The 19,959-nt window shown below is 37.1% G+C and overlaps 2 protein-coding genes and 1 pseudogene across 3 annotated transcripts; 1 reads left to right on the forward strand and 2 right to left on the reverse strand.

Annotated features, from left to right (window-relative positions):
- Positions 1–611: 611 nt before the first annotated feature.
- LOC120174607 lies at positions 612–7,113 on the reverse strand (annotated as a pseudogene).
- A 1,448-nt stretch (positions 7,114–8,561) lies between these two features.
- Positions 8,562–11,332, forward strand: LOC120174673 (single-stranded DNA-binding protein WHY1, chloroplastic-like). Its single transcript, XM_039181451.1, has 7 exons — positions 8,562–8,862; positions 8,942–9,036; positions 9,131–9,223; positions 9,520–9,614; positions 10,196–10,269; positions 10,618–10,706; positions 11,088–11,332. Exons 1-7 carry the CDS (start codon positions 8,610–8,612, stop codon positions 11,205–11,207), a joined length of 819 nt encoding a protein of 272 aa, XP_039037382.1. The 5' UTR covers positions 8,562–8,609; the 3' UTR covers positions 11,208–11,332.
- A 952-nt stretch (positions 11,333–12,284) lies between these two features.
- Positions 12,285–13,810, reverse strand: LOC120174514. 2 transcript variants are annotated; one of them, XM_039181335.1, is made up of 5 exons: positions 13,697–13,810; positions 13,361–13,393; positions 13,034–13,111; positions 12,711–12,773; positions 12,285–12,437 (listed from the first exon to the last, which is right to left on the reverse strand). In XM_039181335.1, the coding sequence occupies exons 1-5, from the start codon at positions 13,793–13,795 to the stop codon at positions 12,291–12,293; spliced, it is 420 nt and encodes a 139-aa protein (XP_039037266.1). In that variant the 5' UTR covers positions 13,796–13,810; the 3' UTR covers positions 12,285–12,290. The 2 variants fall into 2 exon arrangements, with proteins under 2 accessions (XP_039037266.1, XP_039037270.1); XM_039181339.1 differs by lacking the exon at positions 13,697–13,810 and adding an exon at positions 13,447–13,464 and having other exon boundaries at positions 13,361–13,414.
- Between the last annotated feature and the right edge of the window lie 6,149 nt (positions 13,811–19,959).

Raw genomic sequence — 19,959 nt, forward strand, 5'->3', positions numbered from 1 at the left:
GGTAATTCAGAAAAATACTACGTAGAGCAGAATGTATGTGCATGTATAAGCTACAAGTGAGTTGACAACATACGAAATCCAGATTTAGCATAGTGTTGATTTGTATTCATTACCAGATATGTTCTTGTAAACTTAAACTTAAACCTATTTTCTTCTTCAGGTGAACAAGTTCATGTTCTAGCATGCTCAGTATGTTATCAGGAAACAGAAATTATCACCCCACAGAAGAAGAAAAAATTACTTGTATTTCGGTTGAACTATTATGCTTAGTAATATTATACGACGCGCAGAAAGCAAAAGGGATATAATGTGAGGAGATGCCCTGCTGGACTTTTTATCTTTTTGGTTTTACTTTAAAGCTTACGTGAAGTTAAACTCAGTATTATGTTTTAGTAGTAAACTGAATTGGTTTTACCATTCCGCAAAGCTATTAATGTAAAGCAAGGCCTTGTGTAAATGAATAAATGTGATTCTTATAGTTTACAAAGGTACTTTACAACTAGGAAATGCTCGGAGTACAAGAAAGAAGACGGATTGCATTTCCTTGTCACCATTCTCAAACATGTCAATGTCACGTTTTTCGCAGAAAGAGAAACACAAGTGAAAAGTGTTTAGCACGGATTCCCGGGTTTACATTCAAGTGCACCAGAAAAAACAGAGAGTTTAGGCGCCTTACGACCAGGCTCGTAAGGCAGAATCTTATCGCCTCCGAATTTCTTGTTGGCATTTGGATTTCCAGACGGAGTGAAAAAGGCACCATTCACAAATTTATCACCCTCTGATACCCAATCCCAACTCTTCCACACTTCCTGTGGTGCGTTATTCCTCCAAGTCACCTCCTTTGTTATCTTGTCTGATGAAGCTCTATATCGGTTGCCCAGGCTGATAATTGTAGGGTGACTGCAGCCGCTTATGGCAGACATGATCCAATGAGTGTAGTGATTGTTGATAACATGGGCAAAACCAAATCGGCATCTAGGCATCCTCTGTGCCAATCCTTTACCAAAGTGATTTAAAGCAACAGTCACTTGCATCTTCTCATCTTCCACATATTTGTCACTTGCTACTAACACCGTCGCCTACATGCGCACCAAAATATCAATTAATTTGTCACTCGACCATGTTGAAATTCTTTTACCTAACAACAGTAGGAAAAAATTCTAATTACATCATTGTGGTCAGTAAAATGGCAGTTGGAAATAGTAATTGCAGTGGAACCCTGAATAACATCAATGAGACCGTCGAAACATTGGTACATTGAAAGGTGGTCAATCAAAACGTTGGTTGCTCCGAAAAGAGAAATCCCATCACCATCACTTGCTTTTTTTACTCCACAGTGGGATTCAGCATCCCTGATCATGCCACCGTCGCCGGATACAATGTCATGAATACAGAGGTTATGGATGATGATGTTCCTTGCAAAATGAATACTAATACCAGCACCATAAGCAATATGGACCCTGGCTCCCCTACCATCGATGGTTTTGTCATCAGTTGAAATAACGAGCTCCTGTTCTAAAGTGGTATGCTTCGGATCACAGCATGACGTAGAGTTCGAGGTGTGGGATTAAGAACATTATCTGAAGGATCAGTGACCACATAAAACTCTCTGTCCTTTCCACCTGTAGTATCACGGCCAAATCCAAGGACCTCTTCCTATTTCTTTCCCAGTATGGATCGAAGCGCCAGCATTGGTCGATGAGGTTGGTTGCGCGACAGGAAACCCTCTTCTTCTTTCCCTTCAAACCCCAACCCCATCAAGGTCCTCCATGGAATACAATAATTAACACTTCAAAAACAAAGATACAAGATTATTTGAGATACTAAACATCAGCTTTACATTCTTACCTTGAAGCACGCTCGTTGTAATGGTGGGGGACTTCCTCTGGCAGGGGATTATAAGCCTTTTCAAGATTTTCTTTAGCTTTCAACTCGTGTTCCCCCCAGTAATCGTCATATTCTGCGATGTGAGCTTGTGGCTTGGCATTATTGCAACAAAGAACAATAAAAACCCAAGTAAGCTAAAACTATTATTTCTGGGAACAACCATCGTCTTGTTCCCCGGTAATGAAAATGGTTTTCAAGGTCCAATCCACAGGACCTTGATCAGAAACAAGCCGAGCCAACAAATTTAGCTCAAACTTGGTCTGCGTAGAGGAGCAGATCACGATGATATATATGGTAGAATGATTGATCAAAAATTAACTCAGTTGGTAGAGCACAAGGCTTTTAATCTTGTGGTCGTGGGATCGAGTCTCATGGAAGGCATTTCATAATTCGGAGGTCCACCACGGAAGCTTCTCTCAACCTGGTGTTGGGGTTGCCTACTATCATACCTCCCCTTATCCCATTACATATGGAAAAATGGTAAGCTAATTTAATTTTTGATTGATCAAAAATAGCAAGAGACCTTTTCTTAAACTTGGCTACGACTCTACGAGTGTTTCTAGCGGCAAGAAAGTAGGTGTTATGTATGGCTCATAAAAAGTCTCGTTGTGGGATTACAAATTATGTGGGTTGGGGGTGTGGGGGCGCAGCCCCCGCGGTACGGTACAGGGTTGATTTTGTAATTATGTACCAGGGTTTTCTATTATAAATAGAGATGTAACCTAGACCTAAAAGATCATTGAATAAAACTTCTAGCGCCGCCTAGGCACCGAGGACGTAAGCACATTGCCGAACCTCGTAAAATTCTCGTGTTCTTTCGTTTTCTTTACCCGTTTTCGTCAATAATTGGTATCAGATGTCAGGAGCAAAATTCGAAGTCGCGAAATTCGATGGTCAGGGTAACTTCGGATTATGGCAAACGAGGGTGAAGGATCTATTGGCGCAGCAAGGGATCTTGAAGGCTTTGCGACCTACAAAGCCGGCGTCAATGGATGAGGAAGATTGGGAAGAATTGCAGCAGCGAGCGGCAGGAACCATACGATTATGCTTGGCGGACGAGGTCATGTATCACGTCATGCATCTATCGTCTCCAGACGAAATTTGGAGGAAGTTGGAAAGTCAGTTTATGTCCAAATCCTTAACGACAAAACTGTATCTGAAGCAGCGGCTGTATGGGCTGAAGATGCAGGACGATCACGATTTGGCGCAACACGTGAATGTCTTCAATCAAATCGTTTCTGATCTGGCTCGGCTTGATGTGAAAATTGAGGATGAAGACAGAGCGATGATTCTGTTGTGTTCGTTGCCTTCCTCTTACGAACACATGGTGACTACTCTTACATATGGGAAAGAGACTATCAACGTTGAGGAGATTACTGCAGCCTTGTTGGCTCACAACCAGCGGAAACAGAATGCAGGGGAAAGCTCTCAAGCCGATAGCTTATATGTCAAGGGTAATCGAGATCGTGGACGGAAGCCAGAGAAGGCAGGGTCCGGGAAGCGGAATTCCAGATCCAAATCCAGGGATAAGAAGACGATTCACTGTTACAAGTGCAAGGAGGCGGGACATATGAAGCGAGACTGTCCGAAGTTGAAAAAGCAGACCGATGAGAAGCGTGATGGCTCATCCAAGTCTGTGAACGTGGTCGAGGATGATACTTCTGATTGCAGTGAGGGTGATATGCTTTCTATTTCAACGACACAATTGACGGATGCTTGGATTCTTGATTCTGGATGTTCTTATCACATCACGCCAAATAGGGAATGGTTTTCGACATACAGGCCGGTTAATTCTGGTTCGGTTTATTTGGGTGATGATCGATGTTGCAATATTGTTGGTATTGGTGATGTCAGAATTAAGATGCACGATGGCTCCGTTCGGACGTTGAGTGGTGTTCGACATATCCCAGACTTGAAGAAGAATTTGATTTCCTTGGGCACTTTGCACAAGAATGGTTTTATCCCTAAGGCTGACGAGGATAGGGAAACCATTCGGATTGTTAAAGGAGCATTGACTGTGATGAAAGGCAAGATGACTGCAGGGAATATCTACAGATTGTTAGGGAGTACCGTTGCAGGTGGAGTTCACTCTGTTGAGTCCTGTGATGATACGAAAAAATTGTGGCATATGCGTCTTGCTCATCTTAGTGAACGTGGTATGGCAGAATTACACAAGAGAAACTTGTTGCATGGTGTCAAAAGCTGTAAGCTCGATTTTTGCAAGTATTGTGTTCTTGGTAAACAGACTAAAGTCCGTTTCAAGACTGCGAAGCACACAACTCAAGGGATTCTTGATTATGTGCATTCTGATGTATGGGGGCCTTCCACGACATCGTCTTTGGGTGGATCTAGGTACTATGTTACTTTTATTGATGATTTTTCACGGAAAGTTTGGGTGTATTTTTTGAAACAGAAATCTGAAGTTTTTGAGAAGTTCAAGCTGTGGAAAGCTGAGGTAGAAAACCAAACAGGACGAAAAATCAAGTGTTTGCGGTCTGATAATGGTATGGAGTACACAGATTCACGGTTCCTACAATTCTGTAAGGAGCATGGGATTCAGAGGCATTTTACAGTGCGCAAGACACCACAACAGAATGGTGTTGCAGAACGAATGAACAGGTCGTTGAATGAAAGAGCCAGATGTTTGCGGTTGAATGCGGGGCTTCCCAAACACTTCTGGGCTGAGGCTGTTAACATGGCGTGTTACCTTATCAACAGATCGCCAAGGGCATCGCTGGCTGGGAAAGTTGCAGAAGAGGTATGGACTGGTCATGATGTTAGTTTTGATAACTTACGGATTTTTAGTTGTCCTGCTTATGTGCATGTACCTGCTGATGAGAGATCCAAACTTGATGCAAAATCGAAGGAGTGCATTTTTCTGGGTTACAAGAAAGGTGTCAAAGGATTCAAGTTCTGGGATCCAGTTGCGAAGAAAGTTGTGATTAGTAGAGATGTCGTTTTTGATGAACAGTCTATGTTGCAGCAGAAGCAAGACACGACAGTGGTAGATTTCGAGCAGTTTCCAGTTGAGAAACCAGAAACTTCTCAACCGACTTCTGGTGGTTCCACTACGGATGATTTGCAGGATTATAGTCTCGCCAGAGACAGGGTGAGACGGACGAATATAAAGCCTCCGAACAGATTGGGTTTTGAAGACTTGGTATCTTTTGCACTTACTGTTAGCAGTGATGATCCAGTTACTTTTCATGATGCCGTTACTAGTCAGGAAAACGACAAGTGGATGGCAGCCATGGTTGAGGAGATGGAGTCTTTGAATCACAATCGCACATGGGAGTTAGTTCCCCTTCCTGAGGGTAAGAAGCCGATTGGTTGCAAATGGGTGTATAAGAAGAAACCAGCAGTAACAGAAAAAGAGGGGGAGAAGTTCAAGGCTCGTTTGGTAGCGAAGGGTTTTTCACAGTAGAAAGGAGTTGATTATGATGAAATCTTTTCTCCTGTGGTCAGGCACACTTCAATCCGAGCAGTACTTGCATTGGTGGCTAGTTGGGATTTGCATTTAGAGCAGATGGATGTTAAAACTGCTTTTTTGCATGGTGATTTAGAGGAGCAGATCTACATGCGGCAACCTGAAGGTTTCACTCAACCTGGAAACGAGCATTTAGTTTGCAGATTGAAGAAATCTTTGTACGGGTTAAAACAGTCTCCGAGACAGTGGTATAAACGGTTTGACTCTTATATGATCAAGATTGGCTACAACCGATGTGAGTATGATTGTTGTGTCTATGTTAAGAGCCTTGATGATGGTTCTTTTATTTTTCTATTACTGTATGTTGATGATATGTTGATTGCTGCGAAGAACATGGATGATGTTATCGGTTTGAAAACTTTATTGAGTCAGGAATTTGATATGAAAGATTTAGGTGCTGCAAAGAAAATTCTTGGAATGGAAATTTGCAGGGACAGAGACTCAAGGAAACTGCGGCTATCTCAACGGGGTTATGTTGAGAAAATGCTAGAAAGGTTTGCGATGAGCAGCGCGAAACCAGTGAGCACTCCATTGGCGAATCACTTTAAGCTCTCATCAGAACAGTGCCCTAAGACAGATAAGGAAGCTGAAAATATGGCAAAGGTTCCGTATTCTAATGCTGTTGGCTGCTTGATGTATGCGATGGTATGTACTCGTCCTGATTTAGCTCATGCTGTTAGTCAAGTTTGTAAGTACATGTCTAAACCTGGTAAGCAACATTGGGATGCAGTCAAGTGGATCTTTCGGTACTTAAAGGGTACTGTGGGACATGGAATTGTTTTTGGGAGTCAGCGGGATAATCCTTTGGTTGTAGGATATGTGGATTCAGATTATGCAGGTGACTTGGATAATAGAAGATCTACGACAGGGTATGTGTTTACTCTTGGTGGAGGGCCTATTTGCTGGAAGTCTACTGTTCAATCTGTCGTGGCACTATCTACAACTGAAGCTGAATACATGGCAGCGGCTGAAGCTGCAAAAGAAGCTTTATGGCTTACTGGTTTAGTGAAGGAGTTGGGTGTTCAACAAGGTGGAGTTCAGTTGCTTTGTGATAATCAAAGTGCTATTCACTTGGCTAAGAATCAGGTGTATCGTGCTAGAACTAAACATATTGATGTAAGGTTCCACAAGATCAGAGAGTTGGTTGCATCTGGAGAGGTTTTGTTTCAAAAGGTACATACTGATGAGAATGCCGCTGATATGTTCACCAAGCCAGTTACGACAGACAAGTTCAAGCATTGCTTGGACTTGTTGAATGTTTCGAGTTGTTAAAGAAGCAAGGTAACCCAACCCACATTGAAGTTTCCAAGGGGCAGGATATTCGCCAAGGTGGAGATTTGTTATGTATGGCTCATAAAAAGTCTCGTTGTGGGGTTACGAATTATGTGGGTTGGGGGTGTGGGGGCGCAGCCCCCGCGATACGGTACAGGGTTGATTTTGTAATTATGTACCAGGGTTTTCTATTATAAATAGAGATGTAACCTAGACCTAAAAGATCATTGAATAAAACTTCTAGCGCCGCCTAGGCACCGAGGACGTAAGCACATTGCCGAACCTCGTAAAATTCTTGTGTTCTTTTGTTTTCTTTACCCGTTTTCGTCAACAGTAGGGAAACCTCTGGCCTCTGGGATTATTTTTTTAATTTTCTAGAGTTTCCATGAATTTCTTCCTTCTTATTCATTTTCAACTTACCTGCCACTGCCAATGCTAGATTCTATGAAGCTCCCCACAACTGACATCTCCAATAATTTTTCTGAATTTGCTTTTAGTTTACATGAAATGTTTCTTTGATTTGCTTGTCACTTTTGATGCTTAGAGAACCTTGATTTCGTATGTTGTCAACTCAATTGTAGCTTTTACATGCACATACATTCTTCTCTACGTGGCATTTTTCTGAATTACCAATGTTGTTGAAGCTTTTCGTATTTTGCTTCCTCCAATAAACGTAGGAACATGTCATGCTTTGAATAAATTTGCATGTTCTCGTGACGTAAATTATTACAAATAATTTGTGGTATATGCACAAACAAGTAGAAGAAAATTCCTATACATATCATGCAAGAATCTGATGTTGGTGCATATTATCATAAACCATTTTCCTTTTACACATTTTCATGCAAGAATAATGAAAATGTGTAAAAGGAAAATGGTTTATGATAATATGTGATGGCTACATGACTTTCACGCAAAACCTAACACTTGTTTCCAAGCTGAAGCTACAATGAATCAAGTCTAATAAAAAAATTTAAGTTATTTAAATTTACGAGCATTATTTTTTTTCATTCAATTATTATTTAAATTATTTTTTAGTCGAATTAAATTTAATCAAACATATTTGTTTGAATTTTTATTCAATTTTAAATATAATTATTTGTGATATCAATTTACAATTTAAACGATTTTTCAACTATATATATATATATATATATATATATATATATATATATATATATATATATTATTTTTCTCATGTGTACCTGAAACTTATAATGTTATTTAATAAATTAAATAGTATCTAAAGTATACAATATATTTATAACATTATTTTTTTAAAACCAATTTTAAAGATAAAGTATTGATGTGAGTATTGGAGGAGTCAAAAAATTAATAATAATAATAATAAATAATATATAAAGAGTTAAATATTAAAGAATCAAATTAAATAAAAAACAAAATTAAATATTAAATTAAAAAGAGAAAAAATATTGTCAAATAAAAATTAAAATTACGCATATTTTCTACATTAGTAGAAGAACATGTGGTTTGAATTTAATCAATAAAACTTAAAACAAGGAAGAAATTAGAAAAAAAAATAAAGAGAGACAAAATCACAAAACAATCAAATTATTTAGTTAAAAAATTTATAATTTTAATATTAAGTTTTTTAATTATTCAAAATTTATAAATTTAAATTTAAATTAAGAAATTTTTTGAATAAATTTAAATAATTCAAACAGTTAAAATTAAAAAGAAATTTTTTTAAAATAAGTCAATTTTTGTTCACCTTCATTAAGTTTAGATAGATATATCAATTTACTAAACACGAACAAGATTACTTTACTAAAAGGACCAAAATATAATCTTCCACTTAGTGCAGGACTTCTGTAGTACTTTTACCCGCTTTCTTGTGAGATGTTGAGAAGAGAAATCTTTAAGCTTAAGTAGTCATAACATAGCTGGGGATGTCTAGGGAAAGAGAGAAATTGAAGGGGGAAAAAATCCAAGAAAGTAAAGAATGCTGCAACTTCAATTCTTATATTCTCCTCCAGTCTCTGCCCAAACTTTAAATTTCAATACCATCTCCAACCCCAAGCTTTCCTCTTCTTTCTCTTCTCCCAAGTCCCTTCAAAATCACGCCTTTAAATTTAATACCCTGTCTTTTACCTCCAAACCCTCCAAGTTTTCTCTAAAATGCCGTCAATCTGAATACTTCGACCAGAAACAGAAGTTGAATAACTCTTCGTCTACTTCACCTCCTCCATCCTCAGGTTTTAAGAAAACAATGTGTTTAAAGCGCTTTTTAGTGGTTTCCCCCCCAAGTGTTTAAAGTGTTTTATTTCACAGCAGGGTCCCCGCCTAGGTATTACGTGGGTCATTCGATTTACAAAGGGAAAGCTGCTCTTACTGTGGAACCTAGGGCCCCTGAGTTTGTGCCTTTAGATGTATGCTTCATTCGAAGTTCCTCTTTTTTAGGTTATTTTAAAATTTTTGTAACTGTAGTTATAGTTGGAAATGGTGATCCTTTGTTTTGTACAGTCAGGGGCATTTAAAATATCCAGGGAAGGGTTTGTACTGCTACAGTTTGCACCTGCAGCTGGTGTTAGACAATATGATTGGGGCAGGAAGCAGGTGATCTTTCGCTAAATTAGCTTTCAGTTTAATTGTTTTTGATAAATTAACTTGGACATTTTAGATAACGGTGTTTCCAATCTTTGGAGAAATGCATGGTTCACATGCTAGGATGGAGCAAATGGTTTTTTTTTGTCCCAAATCTTGTTTATAACACTTTAAAGATTTGAATGTCTGGAAATTCATGATTTGGTTCTCCACATTCAGATGAATACTGTAAATCAAATGCCAAATCCTTGTGGTAAATACATACAAGAGAAATGATATGCAACCATTGATGATTTGCTTCTCTCCAGGTGTTCTCGTTATCGGTTACAGAAATTGGAACTTTGATTAGCCTCGGCACGAAGGAATCATGTGAATTTTTCCATGACCCTTTTAAAGGGAAAAGGTACAATCCTCCCCCTCCCCTCCCCCCACCTGCAAACACCCCTCTCTATATCGAATGCTAAAATTGGTAATTGAACTATTCCTGGCAACTGCTTAAATATTTTGTATCCCCAGTCCCATATCAGCTTTGCGGTTTCTCATATGTTCATGTGCTACATGAAAAGTAGATGCTTATCGAGGATCAATGATTCCATAAGACAAGCCATGGATATTATTTTTCCAATAGAAAAATTTTCTGCAATAGGGGGAGCAATGTTTCTATATGAAGGATACCATATTTGTCTGTGGACCATTGCCTAAAGTAAGTTGAAGCCTAGAAATTCTTCTAATTCATTATTTCTATTAATCGTGGAAAGGCATAAACTTTTTGGTGGAAGAAGCTACAACCATAGTTGTTGCTAACTGTTAATAATATGCCTGTAAAGATTGAGTTACTTCCTGTACTTATCGACATCAAATTCAGTTTAGATTATTTTTGTAGTGAAATATATTTTGCAGTGGGCTGTCATGTGTAAATGTTGCAGAAAATGCACGTTTGCTCTTAATTGAGATGAATTCTAATGACATTGTATTAACTTTCAGTGATGAGGGGAAGGTTAGGAAGGTCTTGAAGGTGGAGCCACTCCCTGATGGGTCTGGTCACTTTTTTAACCTTGGTAATGCTCACTTCACTTGAATCCTTTCCAGGAATTAAAGTTCTTTAATACATCACATGTAGATCCTTTCCAGTTTTAGGTTTGATGCATTTATCACTCTAGCCTTGGGATATGTCTCATTGTACTGTAATGTCAATGATGTGCTAGAGGAATTTCTGCCCATGCTGTTGTTGGTGGATCAAACCCACTTTGATATATCTTCTAACCAGAACTCACTGAATGGGAAAGATTAACATATATTTATGCACCCCAACACCCTTTTTTCCTCTTTTTCCATTTCATGCTCTTTGTGATTATAATCAATCTGTGACAGATTGAGGCCTAACATTTTAATGGCTTTTGTTGAAGGTGTTCAAAAAAAACTTCTAAACATGGACGAAAGCATTTATATTCCTGTCACGCGAGCAGAGTTCACTGTCCTCAAATCAGCATTCAGCGTATGATACACTGCTCTCTATTTTTCTTCTTTCTAAACATTTTATCTATGGTGTTAGGATGTATGATGTCATACTTTTAAGTCATAAGATGTATAGCTGCGAGTAAATGCTATCTTGGATCGAATCTTCTTCTTTTTTCTCGGGCAAATTTTGTTCAACAAATACTACTTGCACAGCAGCATACATAAATTCCTAAGGGTTGACATGTTTGAATGAGAACTGTTTGGAAATGGTATCCCACACCCCAAACTTGGCTTTCCCCTTAATATTTCTTTTACAAGTGAATAGGGATGATCAACCCTTTGGACATGAGTCCATAAGTTGTTAGTGTCATGACTGTTTTCTAACTTGCTTTGAACAACATATTTTTTTTCTCTGCAGTATATTTTGCCATATCTTTTAGGATGGCATGCCTTCGCGAATTCAACGAAACTGGATGAAGCAAGTCGTGTGAATAATGCCAATCCTAGATACGGAGGAGACTACGAATGGAGCAGATAGTTGGAAATTTTGTCATAGGATGACCTTTCTAGTTTACCTAGTGTTTTCCCAAAATGTTCTAAACTGTATCTAGCTTCGAGATAATTGCTGTTGGATTGTGCTTTAAACTGTTGCTAGCGATTCAACTTAGTTTCGAGTGATTGTTAATTTATTTCTTAAATTTTGTTGCCTTCCGATGGTGCCAAGTTAAAGTTCATGGTGAAGGTTGGATATGCCCCCCACCTCACATCATAATCAATGGAATCAATGTCGGACGTGTTCATTGCAAACTAGTATTACGATGCTGACGAACAATTTGAAGAAATACATGCTGCAAATTACATTTTATACTCTACGATAATCAAACTAGCTACAGAAATGTCGCAAACTGAAATGTAGGCTTTACCCCCACAAAATTTATATTCTCAGATAAGTTCTTTTGCCCATAGCAGAAAGAAGTTGATTATATTGTTCATAGGCATATGTAATCTCTCTTAATTGCCACACAGCAAAATGTTGACTGTGAACAGGATGCCATCAGCTCCTAGCTGAAATGCTTCTGCAAAATATCAAAATCCCAGTAATCAGAACGCATCAAATGTCCATAGGTTCTTAAGTTCTCATGCATCACTTTCCTTATTGAAGCTTATACCTAAAAAACAAAGTAAAAATGACAATCGGATTTACATAAAAACATTGTCCCACAAACAAGTTCTGGACTTGGCACGCTAAGTTAAACTTTAGATGAGCTGATTATGCAAAACTTAACACTATGTTAGAATAAACAATTATAACAAAGAGAGATCAGGTAAGTGATTCATTTTTATTTTGTTTGGATAATTGAAATTTGTTAGGAAAAGAGGACTTTTCCCAATTATATTTACTTTTTTATAAAATAATTATATTAAAAGATTTAAATGATTAAAATATATATTTTACATCTTAAATTTCCTTTTTTCTTTTCCTAGCTTTCCTCCAAATTGGGGTAAATAAGAAAGTCTGTTTCAAGGGAAACCAAGGGATATTCAACTCCTTTTACTTTCCCTTGCTTAAATAATAAAAATGTTACTCAAACAAGGGGTAGATGCTCACTTCTCCTTTCCCTTATTTATTCGAGCATAGGGTAAAGGTTTCAAAAAAATATGAATCAAACTTCTGCAGGCTTCTCGGCTCTTCATCCAAATTATCAATACCGTCTCTTCCTGAATACTTCTTACTTACGGATAAAATATCTGCAACGTTTTTCAGACCCTGAAATAAACAAGTCAAGATTAATATTAGGCATTACAATCAATTAAATAAATGAAAATTTATAGCTCAATGAACACATGATTTGTGGACCCATTGAACTTTAGGCTACCAAACACAAATAATATTGATACCTCGGTCGATGCACACTTTATTTTACCAAACCAGATCTTTCTTTATGTCTTTTACCACAACAGATTGAAGTATAACACATTGATGCATGTGTATTGGCCTAGAGAAAACACAGTTTTGAACTCCATAAACACAGAAAGATACCTTTGGAGTTGGTGTTCCTGATGTAAGCAAAGCACGAGATTTACCGGAAAGTTTAAGTTGCTCCTACAAGAAAATGTAAAGTCAGACTAAAATATTACACTCATAAAATAATCGTTCCCTTTTAGTGCAGCAACACAGATCACATAATCATTTTTAGAGACTAGCAGGGATTTAAGACCAGATTTTGAAAGAAATGATCCACTACGGAAAACCAAACGGATATGACAATGAAAAACTTCACCCCCTCCCTTGTTTTTTCCCCTTCCCCTTTTAGATATGATCTAGTATTTGAACTGAAGATTGTAAACTCAAAGGTTACCAACCTGCAGAGCTTCAGGCATGTTCACTTTCTTGCCACCAACCATATTACAAAGGTACCACACGCCAGCATTGGCAAGATCCTACCACAAAAAGACTGTATAGGTAAATCAGTTTGAATAAACCAATAAAGATGCAAGCAAAGACGAGAAAAAGGAAACACACTGAGATGTAAAGAAAAACTAAAGACCATATTCCTTCTCAGGGCAAAGCAGAAATCCGAATCCAAATATTCAAAAAATATCATTAACAGTTACAACCACATTTTCCTACCATAATTACATATTTGACTTCGTATTCTAAAGTGCAAGAAATTGTAAAAATCTATATACCTGTTTATATTCCAATGAACCAATTTTGCCATCCTGCAAGTGAGCAAATTTGAAGAGAAAAAAAATGAAGCAGAACAGTTCAGATACATGTATATGAATAGATAGAAATTGAAGTCTCATCAATGCTTGTATGAGATTTTAACTCTCGCTAAGAAGAGGAGAATAGAGACATGAAAAGGAGGATGCTCCTCTTCTGTCTTACTAGAAGAACCACTTGACTTCATTAACAAGTTTAACATTGTCAGAAGTGGGTGGGGGTAGAAACTGAAAAAGAGAAATTGCAGCACCATTTAGAAACTGCAACACGTACTAGAAGGAATTAAAAATAATTATCACCAAACCAGAAATCATTCTCTGTAGAGCATCCAAGTCATATTCAATGTTAGAAAGATTCATTCGAGCATCTTCTATCTGTTCCAAAAATATGAGCAGCATCAGGGAATGTAACACATTAATTCACTTGATCTATTGGTGGTATATAACCCCAGAAACCAAGTAGATTAATCCGAAATCAGAACCAAAGAGCAATAAAAAGCATCATAAACCTTATATTCTAACAATCAGTTCAAATGTTTCAAATAAAATTTTGGGACCTACTGATTATCTTTGACACCGTAGCAAATTAATCTCCACATTTAGAAGTATTTGGAACAATCACATTTAATTTTTAACCAGCTGCACTCTTTTAACTCCTTTCTTAGAACTAAAAGCAACTAAAACAACATAAGAATGCAAGAAGAGACAAGGGGGACGGACGATGGGGAAGTGGGCCTTATTGAATAACGTAAGGTAGCCAATGCTATTCTGACTTCAAAGATGGGAAAGCATGTGCACTTACGCTTGCTTGAATGTTCTTCGAGATTTTCTTCAGTCATAACCATTTTTTGGTGGAACAATTATTTATTGTTTAAAAAAACGGTTAAGACTTTTAATTTGGAAAATTTAGTGATCTTGGATTAATTTGAATTAAATTAAAATGAGTCGCCATCGGTCTTTAGATTAGGTAGGTCGAATACCTAAAAACGTCTTTTAAAAATAATTTTAAGAAAAATCATTTTTAAGACAAAAAATTGTCTGCGTTTACCAAAGATTCGATTAAAATGGGTTCGGAAGTCGGTTACAGTCAAGGAATGATTAGCACCCTTGAACTGCCCTGTCGGTACCATTTTAATTTATCGATTGTCTTAATTGAGAAAATTAAAATTAAAATTTAGAGACTTGATTTGAATTACTCGTTTAAAAGAAAATCCTTTTACTCGAAATGAGATCTTGAAAACATTAACTTAAAGGACTAAAATAGCAGAAACATAAACTTAAGTGTCAAAATCAGAAATAAATAAAACAAGAGATATGACATCAATGATTAAATTAAAAATAATTATTCCTAAGTGCAAAAAATGAAATAAATAAAAAATACATAGATTCAGGTACTGGAATGAAAAACATGCCTAAAAGTACAAGGACTAAACAAAAATTAAATAAAAAAATACATAACATACATCAAAAATGGGTAAACTATGAAAACGGTCCCTACAAGCTATTATTTTAAAACATGCCAAACTTAGGGGATTTAAAGTGCAATTTTCCCCTAAAGTTTTCTAAATAACAAACTTTTTTTATTTTCATTTCATTTGTTTTTAAATTATTTTTAGAGAGAAGGTCTCAATTCTCTCTAGAAAACCAGTCAATTGCCAATGAGTTACCTCCGTCGTCGCCGGCCACCGCCGCCGGTAGCTGATGGTCACCAAATTTCACCAGACAGTCCGTCTTGACCTCCCCTTATTGGATATAGGGTTGGTTTTGTATGAATCGGTTTCGTTCGTTGTAAAAAGGCAAAAACCATTCAACTTTCTTTTCTCCGATCCACTGTCGTCTGCCGTCCAATCATCCTGGTTTTTTAGTATGTTGATCGTGTCGGATCGTCGCAGAGATCTCTATTGCCGGTAAAAATCCGACAGGAAGTAAGAAACCTTTTTCTCTTGTATTTTTTTCTATTTCGAACATATAGGATAGAAAAGAAGAAAATAATAATAATAATTATATGCTGCTGGAACGAATGAAATAAAAAAATATGTTGATATATCAATTTTCATTGGAATAATTTTTAGGAGAAAAATACCTTTTTACATTGCTTGGTTCGAATGAACCTAAAAAACAATAGCCTCATTTTTTTATTCAAACTATCCCTTTACATTTTTTCATTCGAATTCCTTTTTTTTCTTCTCCCTCCTTTTTGTTATGTTCGAGAACCCCTTAAATAATTCTTTTCCTTTTGTTTTCAATCATCACCGAATGTCATTGTCCATTTTTTCTGTCTTCTTGCTTGCCTTTCTTTTTTTTCCTTTTGCTTGATTTTATTTTCCACCGAATCCCCTTGATTTATGGTTGATATCAAATGGGGTGTGGGCTCATATTTATGTTTCTTTTTTACTTTTGGGTATTTGATTGCTTTTGGTGGATTTGTGTGGTTTGGGGTAGGTGGCCTGCAAAAGTAAACACTTATTATAAGTAAAAACAAATAATAATAATAATAATAATAATAATAACATAATATATTTAATATTATTTTTTTTGACTCAGACAAAAACGGGTGTCTACAGCTGCCCCTTTTTGCACACTCTTGTGTTAACAAGAATAAGGCAAAGACGAAAAAGACAACCAGTTTTTGTCTGATTCTTTTTTTCTTTAAATTTGATGGTGTTTGTTTTTGGGGGACGACACTGCTCAAACGTGATGAAGAGTTCGGGTCGTCTAAGGGTTGACACGATTCTTACGTGATGAGGACGGTTGGTCGAGGGATGACACAGTTCATACGTGATGAGGACGGTCGGTCGAGGGATGACACAGTTCCTACGTGATGAGGATGTCAGACCATTATTAGGGATGATAACATGATTCCTACGTGATAAGGACAACTTATTATCTAATGTTGACACAGCTCCTACCTGATGAGGAGATCTGGTCGGTGGATAACACGGTTCCTACGTGATGAGGACGACATGCAATCATTAGGGATGATAACACAATTCCTACGTGATAAGGACGGCTGGTTATCTAAGGTTGACACGACTCCTACGTGATGAGGAGATCTGGTTTGTGGATGACAAATTATTGTCACACTAAGTCGATCCATTGGATACGATATCCTTCTTCGTGAAGTTTAAATCGTGGGTGACTTCTTCATTGTAAAGTTGAGATTAACTGTAAAATCTTGAGCATGATATCCTTCGTCATGAAGTTGAAATCGTGGACCTCTTGAGTTCGATAACCCTTGTTGTGACGTTAAACCGAGCTCAAAACATTGGGAAAGAAGCTCTTAGATTGTCTTCTAACCCAATATACTTTGTTGTGAAGCTAAAATTCGACCTGAATGAAATAGGTTTTTCATTGTTGTGTCACAAATGACTCTTTCGTCGTGAAATTGAGTCAATGTTTTGGGTACGATATCCTTTGTCGTGAAGTCGAAATCGTAAATGAATCGGAAAGTGGCTCTTTGCTGACAATCTCGGTCGACCTTGGTCTTCTTCTTGATTTATAGACACGGGTATGAAAAATTTGACCGAAAAGTAGTTGTTTGCTGCTACGTTGCGATTGATATGTCATCGAGTTGAATGGAATTGAACTTGACAACGTTTGTTGACAAATAACTCTTCTCGCCTTGAGCTATGTTGTACTAAGCTGAGAGATTTCCCCAGGTCTTATTCTTTGACTTAAAGACCTCGACTTCAACCAGAAAGTAGTTTCTTGATGCTACCATGTGGTTGATGTGTCATTGAGATGAATGGAATGAAATCGAACCTGACAACTTTTGTTGACAGATAGTTTTTCTCGACTGAAGTTATGCTGTGAATTTGACCTTCCCTTGAGCTGAATGTAATTGAACTCGAAGGTCTTTGATGACAAATAACCCTTCTCGCCTTGAGTTATACTGTAAATTTGATATGTCTTTGAGCTGAGTGTTATCGAACTCGAAGGTCTTGGTTGACGGATAATCCTTCTCGCCTTGAGGTATGATGTACTGTGTGGGGAATGAATCCCTATTGTTGTAGATGACTTTAAGTCAATCCATTAGGCACGATATCCTTCGTTGTGAAGTTGAAATCGTGGATGGCTCATTCGTTGTGAAGTTGAGCTTTGAATTAGATATCCTTCGTCGTGAAAATGAAATCCAAGGGTTGAATTGCTGCTTGTGGACACAATATCCTTCGTCGTGAAGTTGAAATCGTGGATGGCTCCTTCGTTGTGAAGTTGAAATCCAAGAGTTGCATTGCTACTTGTGGGCACAATATCCTTCATCGTGAAGTTGAAATCGTGGATGGCTCATTCGTTGTGAAGTTGAGCTTTAAATTGGATATCCTTCGTCGTGAAGTTGAAATCCAAGCTTGTGTAAGTTGCATTGTTTCGAGTCCAATATCTTTCGATGTGAAGTTGAAATTGACTCTGAATGAAACTGAAAAGTTGTTTGTTGAGTCTAATATCATTCGTTGTGAAGTTGAAATTGACTCTGAATGAAACTGGACAGTTGTTTGTTGAGTCCAATATTCTTGCTTGTGAAGTTGAAATTGACTCTGAATGAAACTGTACAGTTGTTTGTTGAGTCCAATATCCTTCACTGTGAGGTTGGAATTGACTTTGAATGAAACTTGAAAGTCGTTTGTTGAGTCCTATATCATTCGCTGTGAAGTTGAAATTGACTCTGAAATCTGAAAAATCATGTATGCAAAAAAAATGATGAATGTGATGTTCTTAAGTATGTCTAAGATGCATGCAATATGAATTAGCTCTTGTTTTATCTCTTGGTGGAGTCTCGTGCTTTGTTTGTCTATTCCTGCATGTGGAGGAAATGCCTTTAGAAGATCAAATAATTCGTATCAGGATGTTGAATCCCCAAAGATGCCCCAATATTCGATGTTAAATCTCCAAAAATGCCCCAACATTTGATGTTGAATCTTCAAAGATACCCCCATTGTTCCTCACTTCTTACTTTAGCATTGATTCTAAGCATGAGCTTTGTGTCTGAGAGCCGCATGTCATTTACCAAGATCCACTCTAGAGAGATTGTCTTGTTTGAAAAAATATTTTTCTTCTTCTTTTATTTTCGAGATCTGAAAATATCAATTAGAAGAGTTTTGAAAAATGTTTGATCAAAAGTTTTTAAAATAATTCCCCTTTCTCGGTTTCATAATTGAGACGAATCATAAAACTAGAGTTCATTGGATATCAAAGAATTAATTACATTGTTAATCCTTCAATAAATTATAGCTATTTGACAAGTGTCAAGATCAAAGCTATCTTTGGGAAATGGTTAAATAATGAAAGGATAAAAAAGTCTCAGGTTATTGTGTTTGGTCAAAGGTTTGGCATTTTTGTTTATTTGATGCTTAATGGTTTGATTGGGTAGCTTGTATGCTCCTCTACTGGAAGTGTTTTCCGACTCCCAGCTTTCATGGTCACACTCAGATTGTGCGATGCCTTATCAAGGAATTTGTGTGATCGCCTCAGCTGTACAATTTTTATATTCGAGCCACCTTTTTCAGGTTTTCAACTCAAATCCACCTTTGGTCTTAAGACGTCATTCAGAATTTACGTTTGAACCCTCCTTTGTTATTTTTCTCTATCATGCATTAAAGATTTTAGAAAACCTTTTGTAAATAAAGATTAATCCTGATAAGTGGGATGAAATCTGAAGATAGTCTCTTCTGTTTAGAAATTCATGTATGATTAGAAGAGACTTTTAAGGCACGTAATGTAGGCCATGGTTCATGGTTATGAAAGAAAATGATAAATAGACCCAAACAAGTGTTTTAGGGTATTGAACCAAGGATCAATTCATTCTGATGCCCTCAATCTTGTCTTTCTCAATTTGAATATGCTCGTATGTGTTTCTCTTGATTTTCTCTAGATGCTCTATGATCTTCGAGTGAAGTGATTTTGGAATGATTGTGCTTGATCAATCTCATAATTTGAATCCAGAGAATCTTTTCATATGGGTCTTGTCTTATTTTTCCTTTGTTTTTGTTTCTCTTTTTTGTTCTGATTGGATCTTCGCACTTGGCATTTGATTCACCTTTTGGTATCTCCTTGGATTGATTTCTTCACTCATGTGAGCAGATTTCTTCCACCTTTCCCCCTAGTGTGGAGGGTGATCCTTGGTTAGGGTTGAATCGGAAGAAAAATATTATAGGCTCAAAAGGGGACAACAAGGGATATATATATATATATATGGATAAATGAAACAAAGTCGTTCATCATCTCATACACAAAAGTCCTCGCAGAAGAGGTGTCCCCAAGGGGATAGATTTTCAGCTTTAATTTTATTCACATGAAAACAGTGTAATTAGTGCATGATAGAAGTATTTTGAATGAATTATTCTTTCTACTTCTTGCTCCCAACATGTCTCAATGTTCAGGCTCCCAGGCAGATAGATTTTCAGGATTAATTTTATTCACATGAAAACAGTGTAATTAATGCATGATAGAATTATTTCAAATGGATTCTTCTTTCTACTTCTTGCTCTCAACATGTCTCAATGTTCAGGCTCCCTGCGAAATACCCCGAGTTAGAAGAATACTCATGTTCAAATGAACAACTCAATGCC

Source organism: Hibiscus syriacus, unplaced genomic scaffold (assembly GCF_006381635.1).
Source record: "Hibiscus syriacus cultivar Baekdansim isolate YM2019G1 unplaced genomic scaffold, ASM638163v2 tig00003103_pilon, whole genome shotgun sequence".
Taxonomy (NCBI): domain Eukaryota; kingdom Viridiplantae; phylum Streptophyta; class Magnoliopsida; order Malvales; family Malvaceae; genus Hibiscus; species Hibiscus syriacus.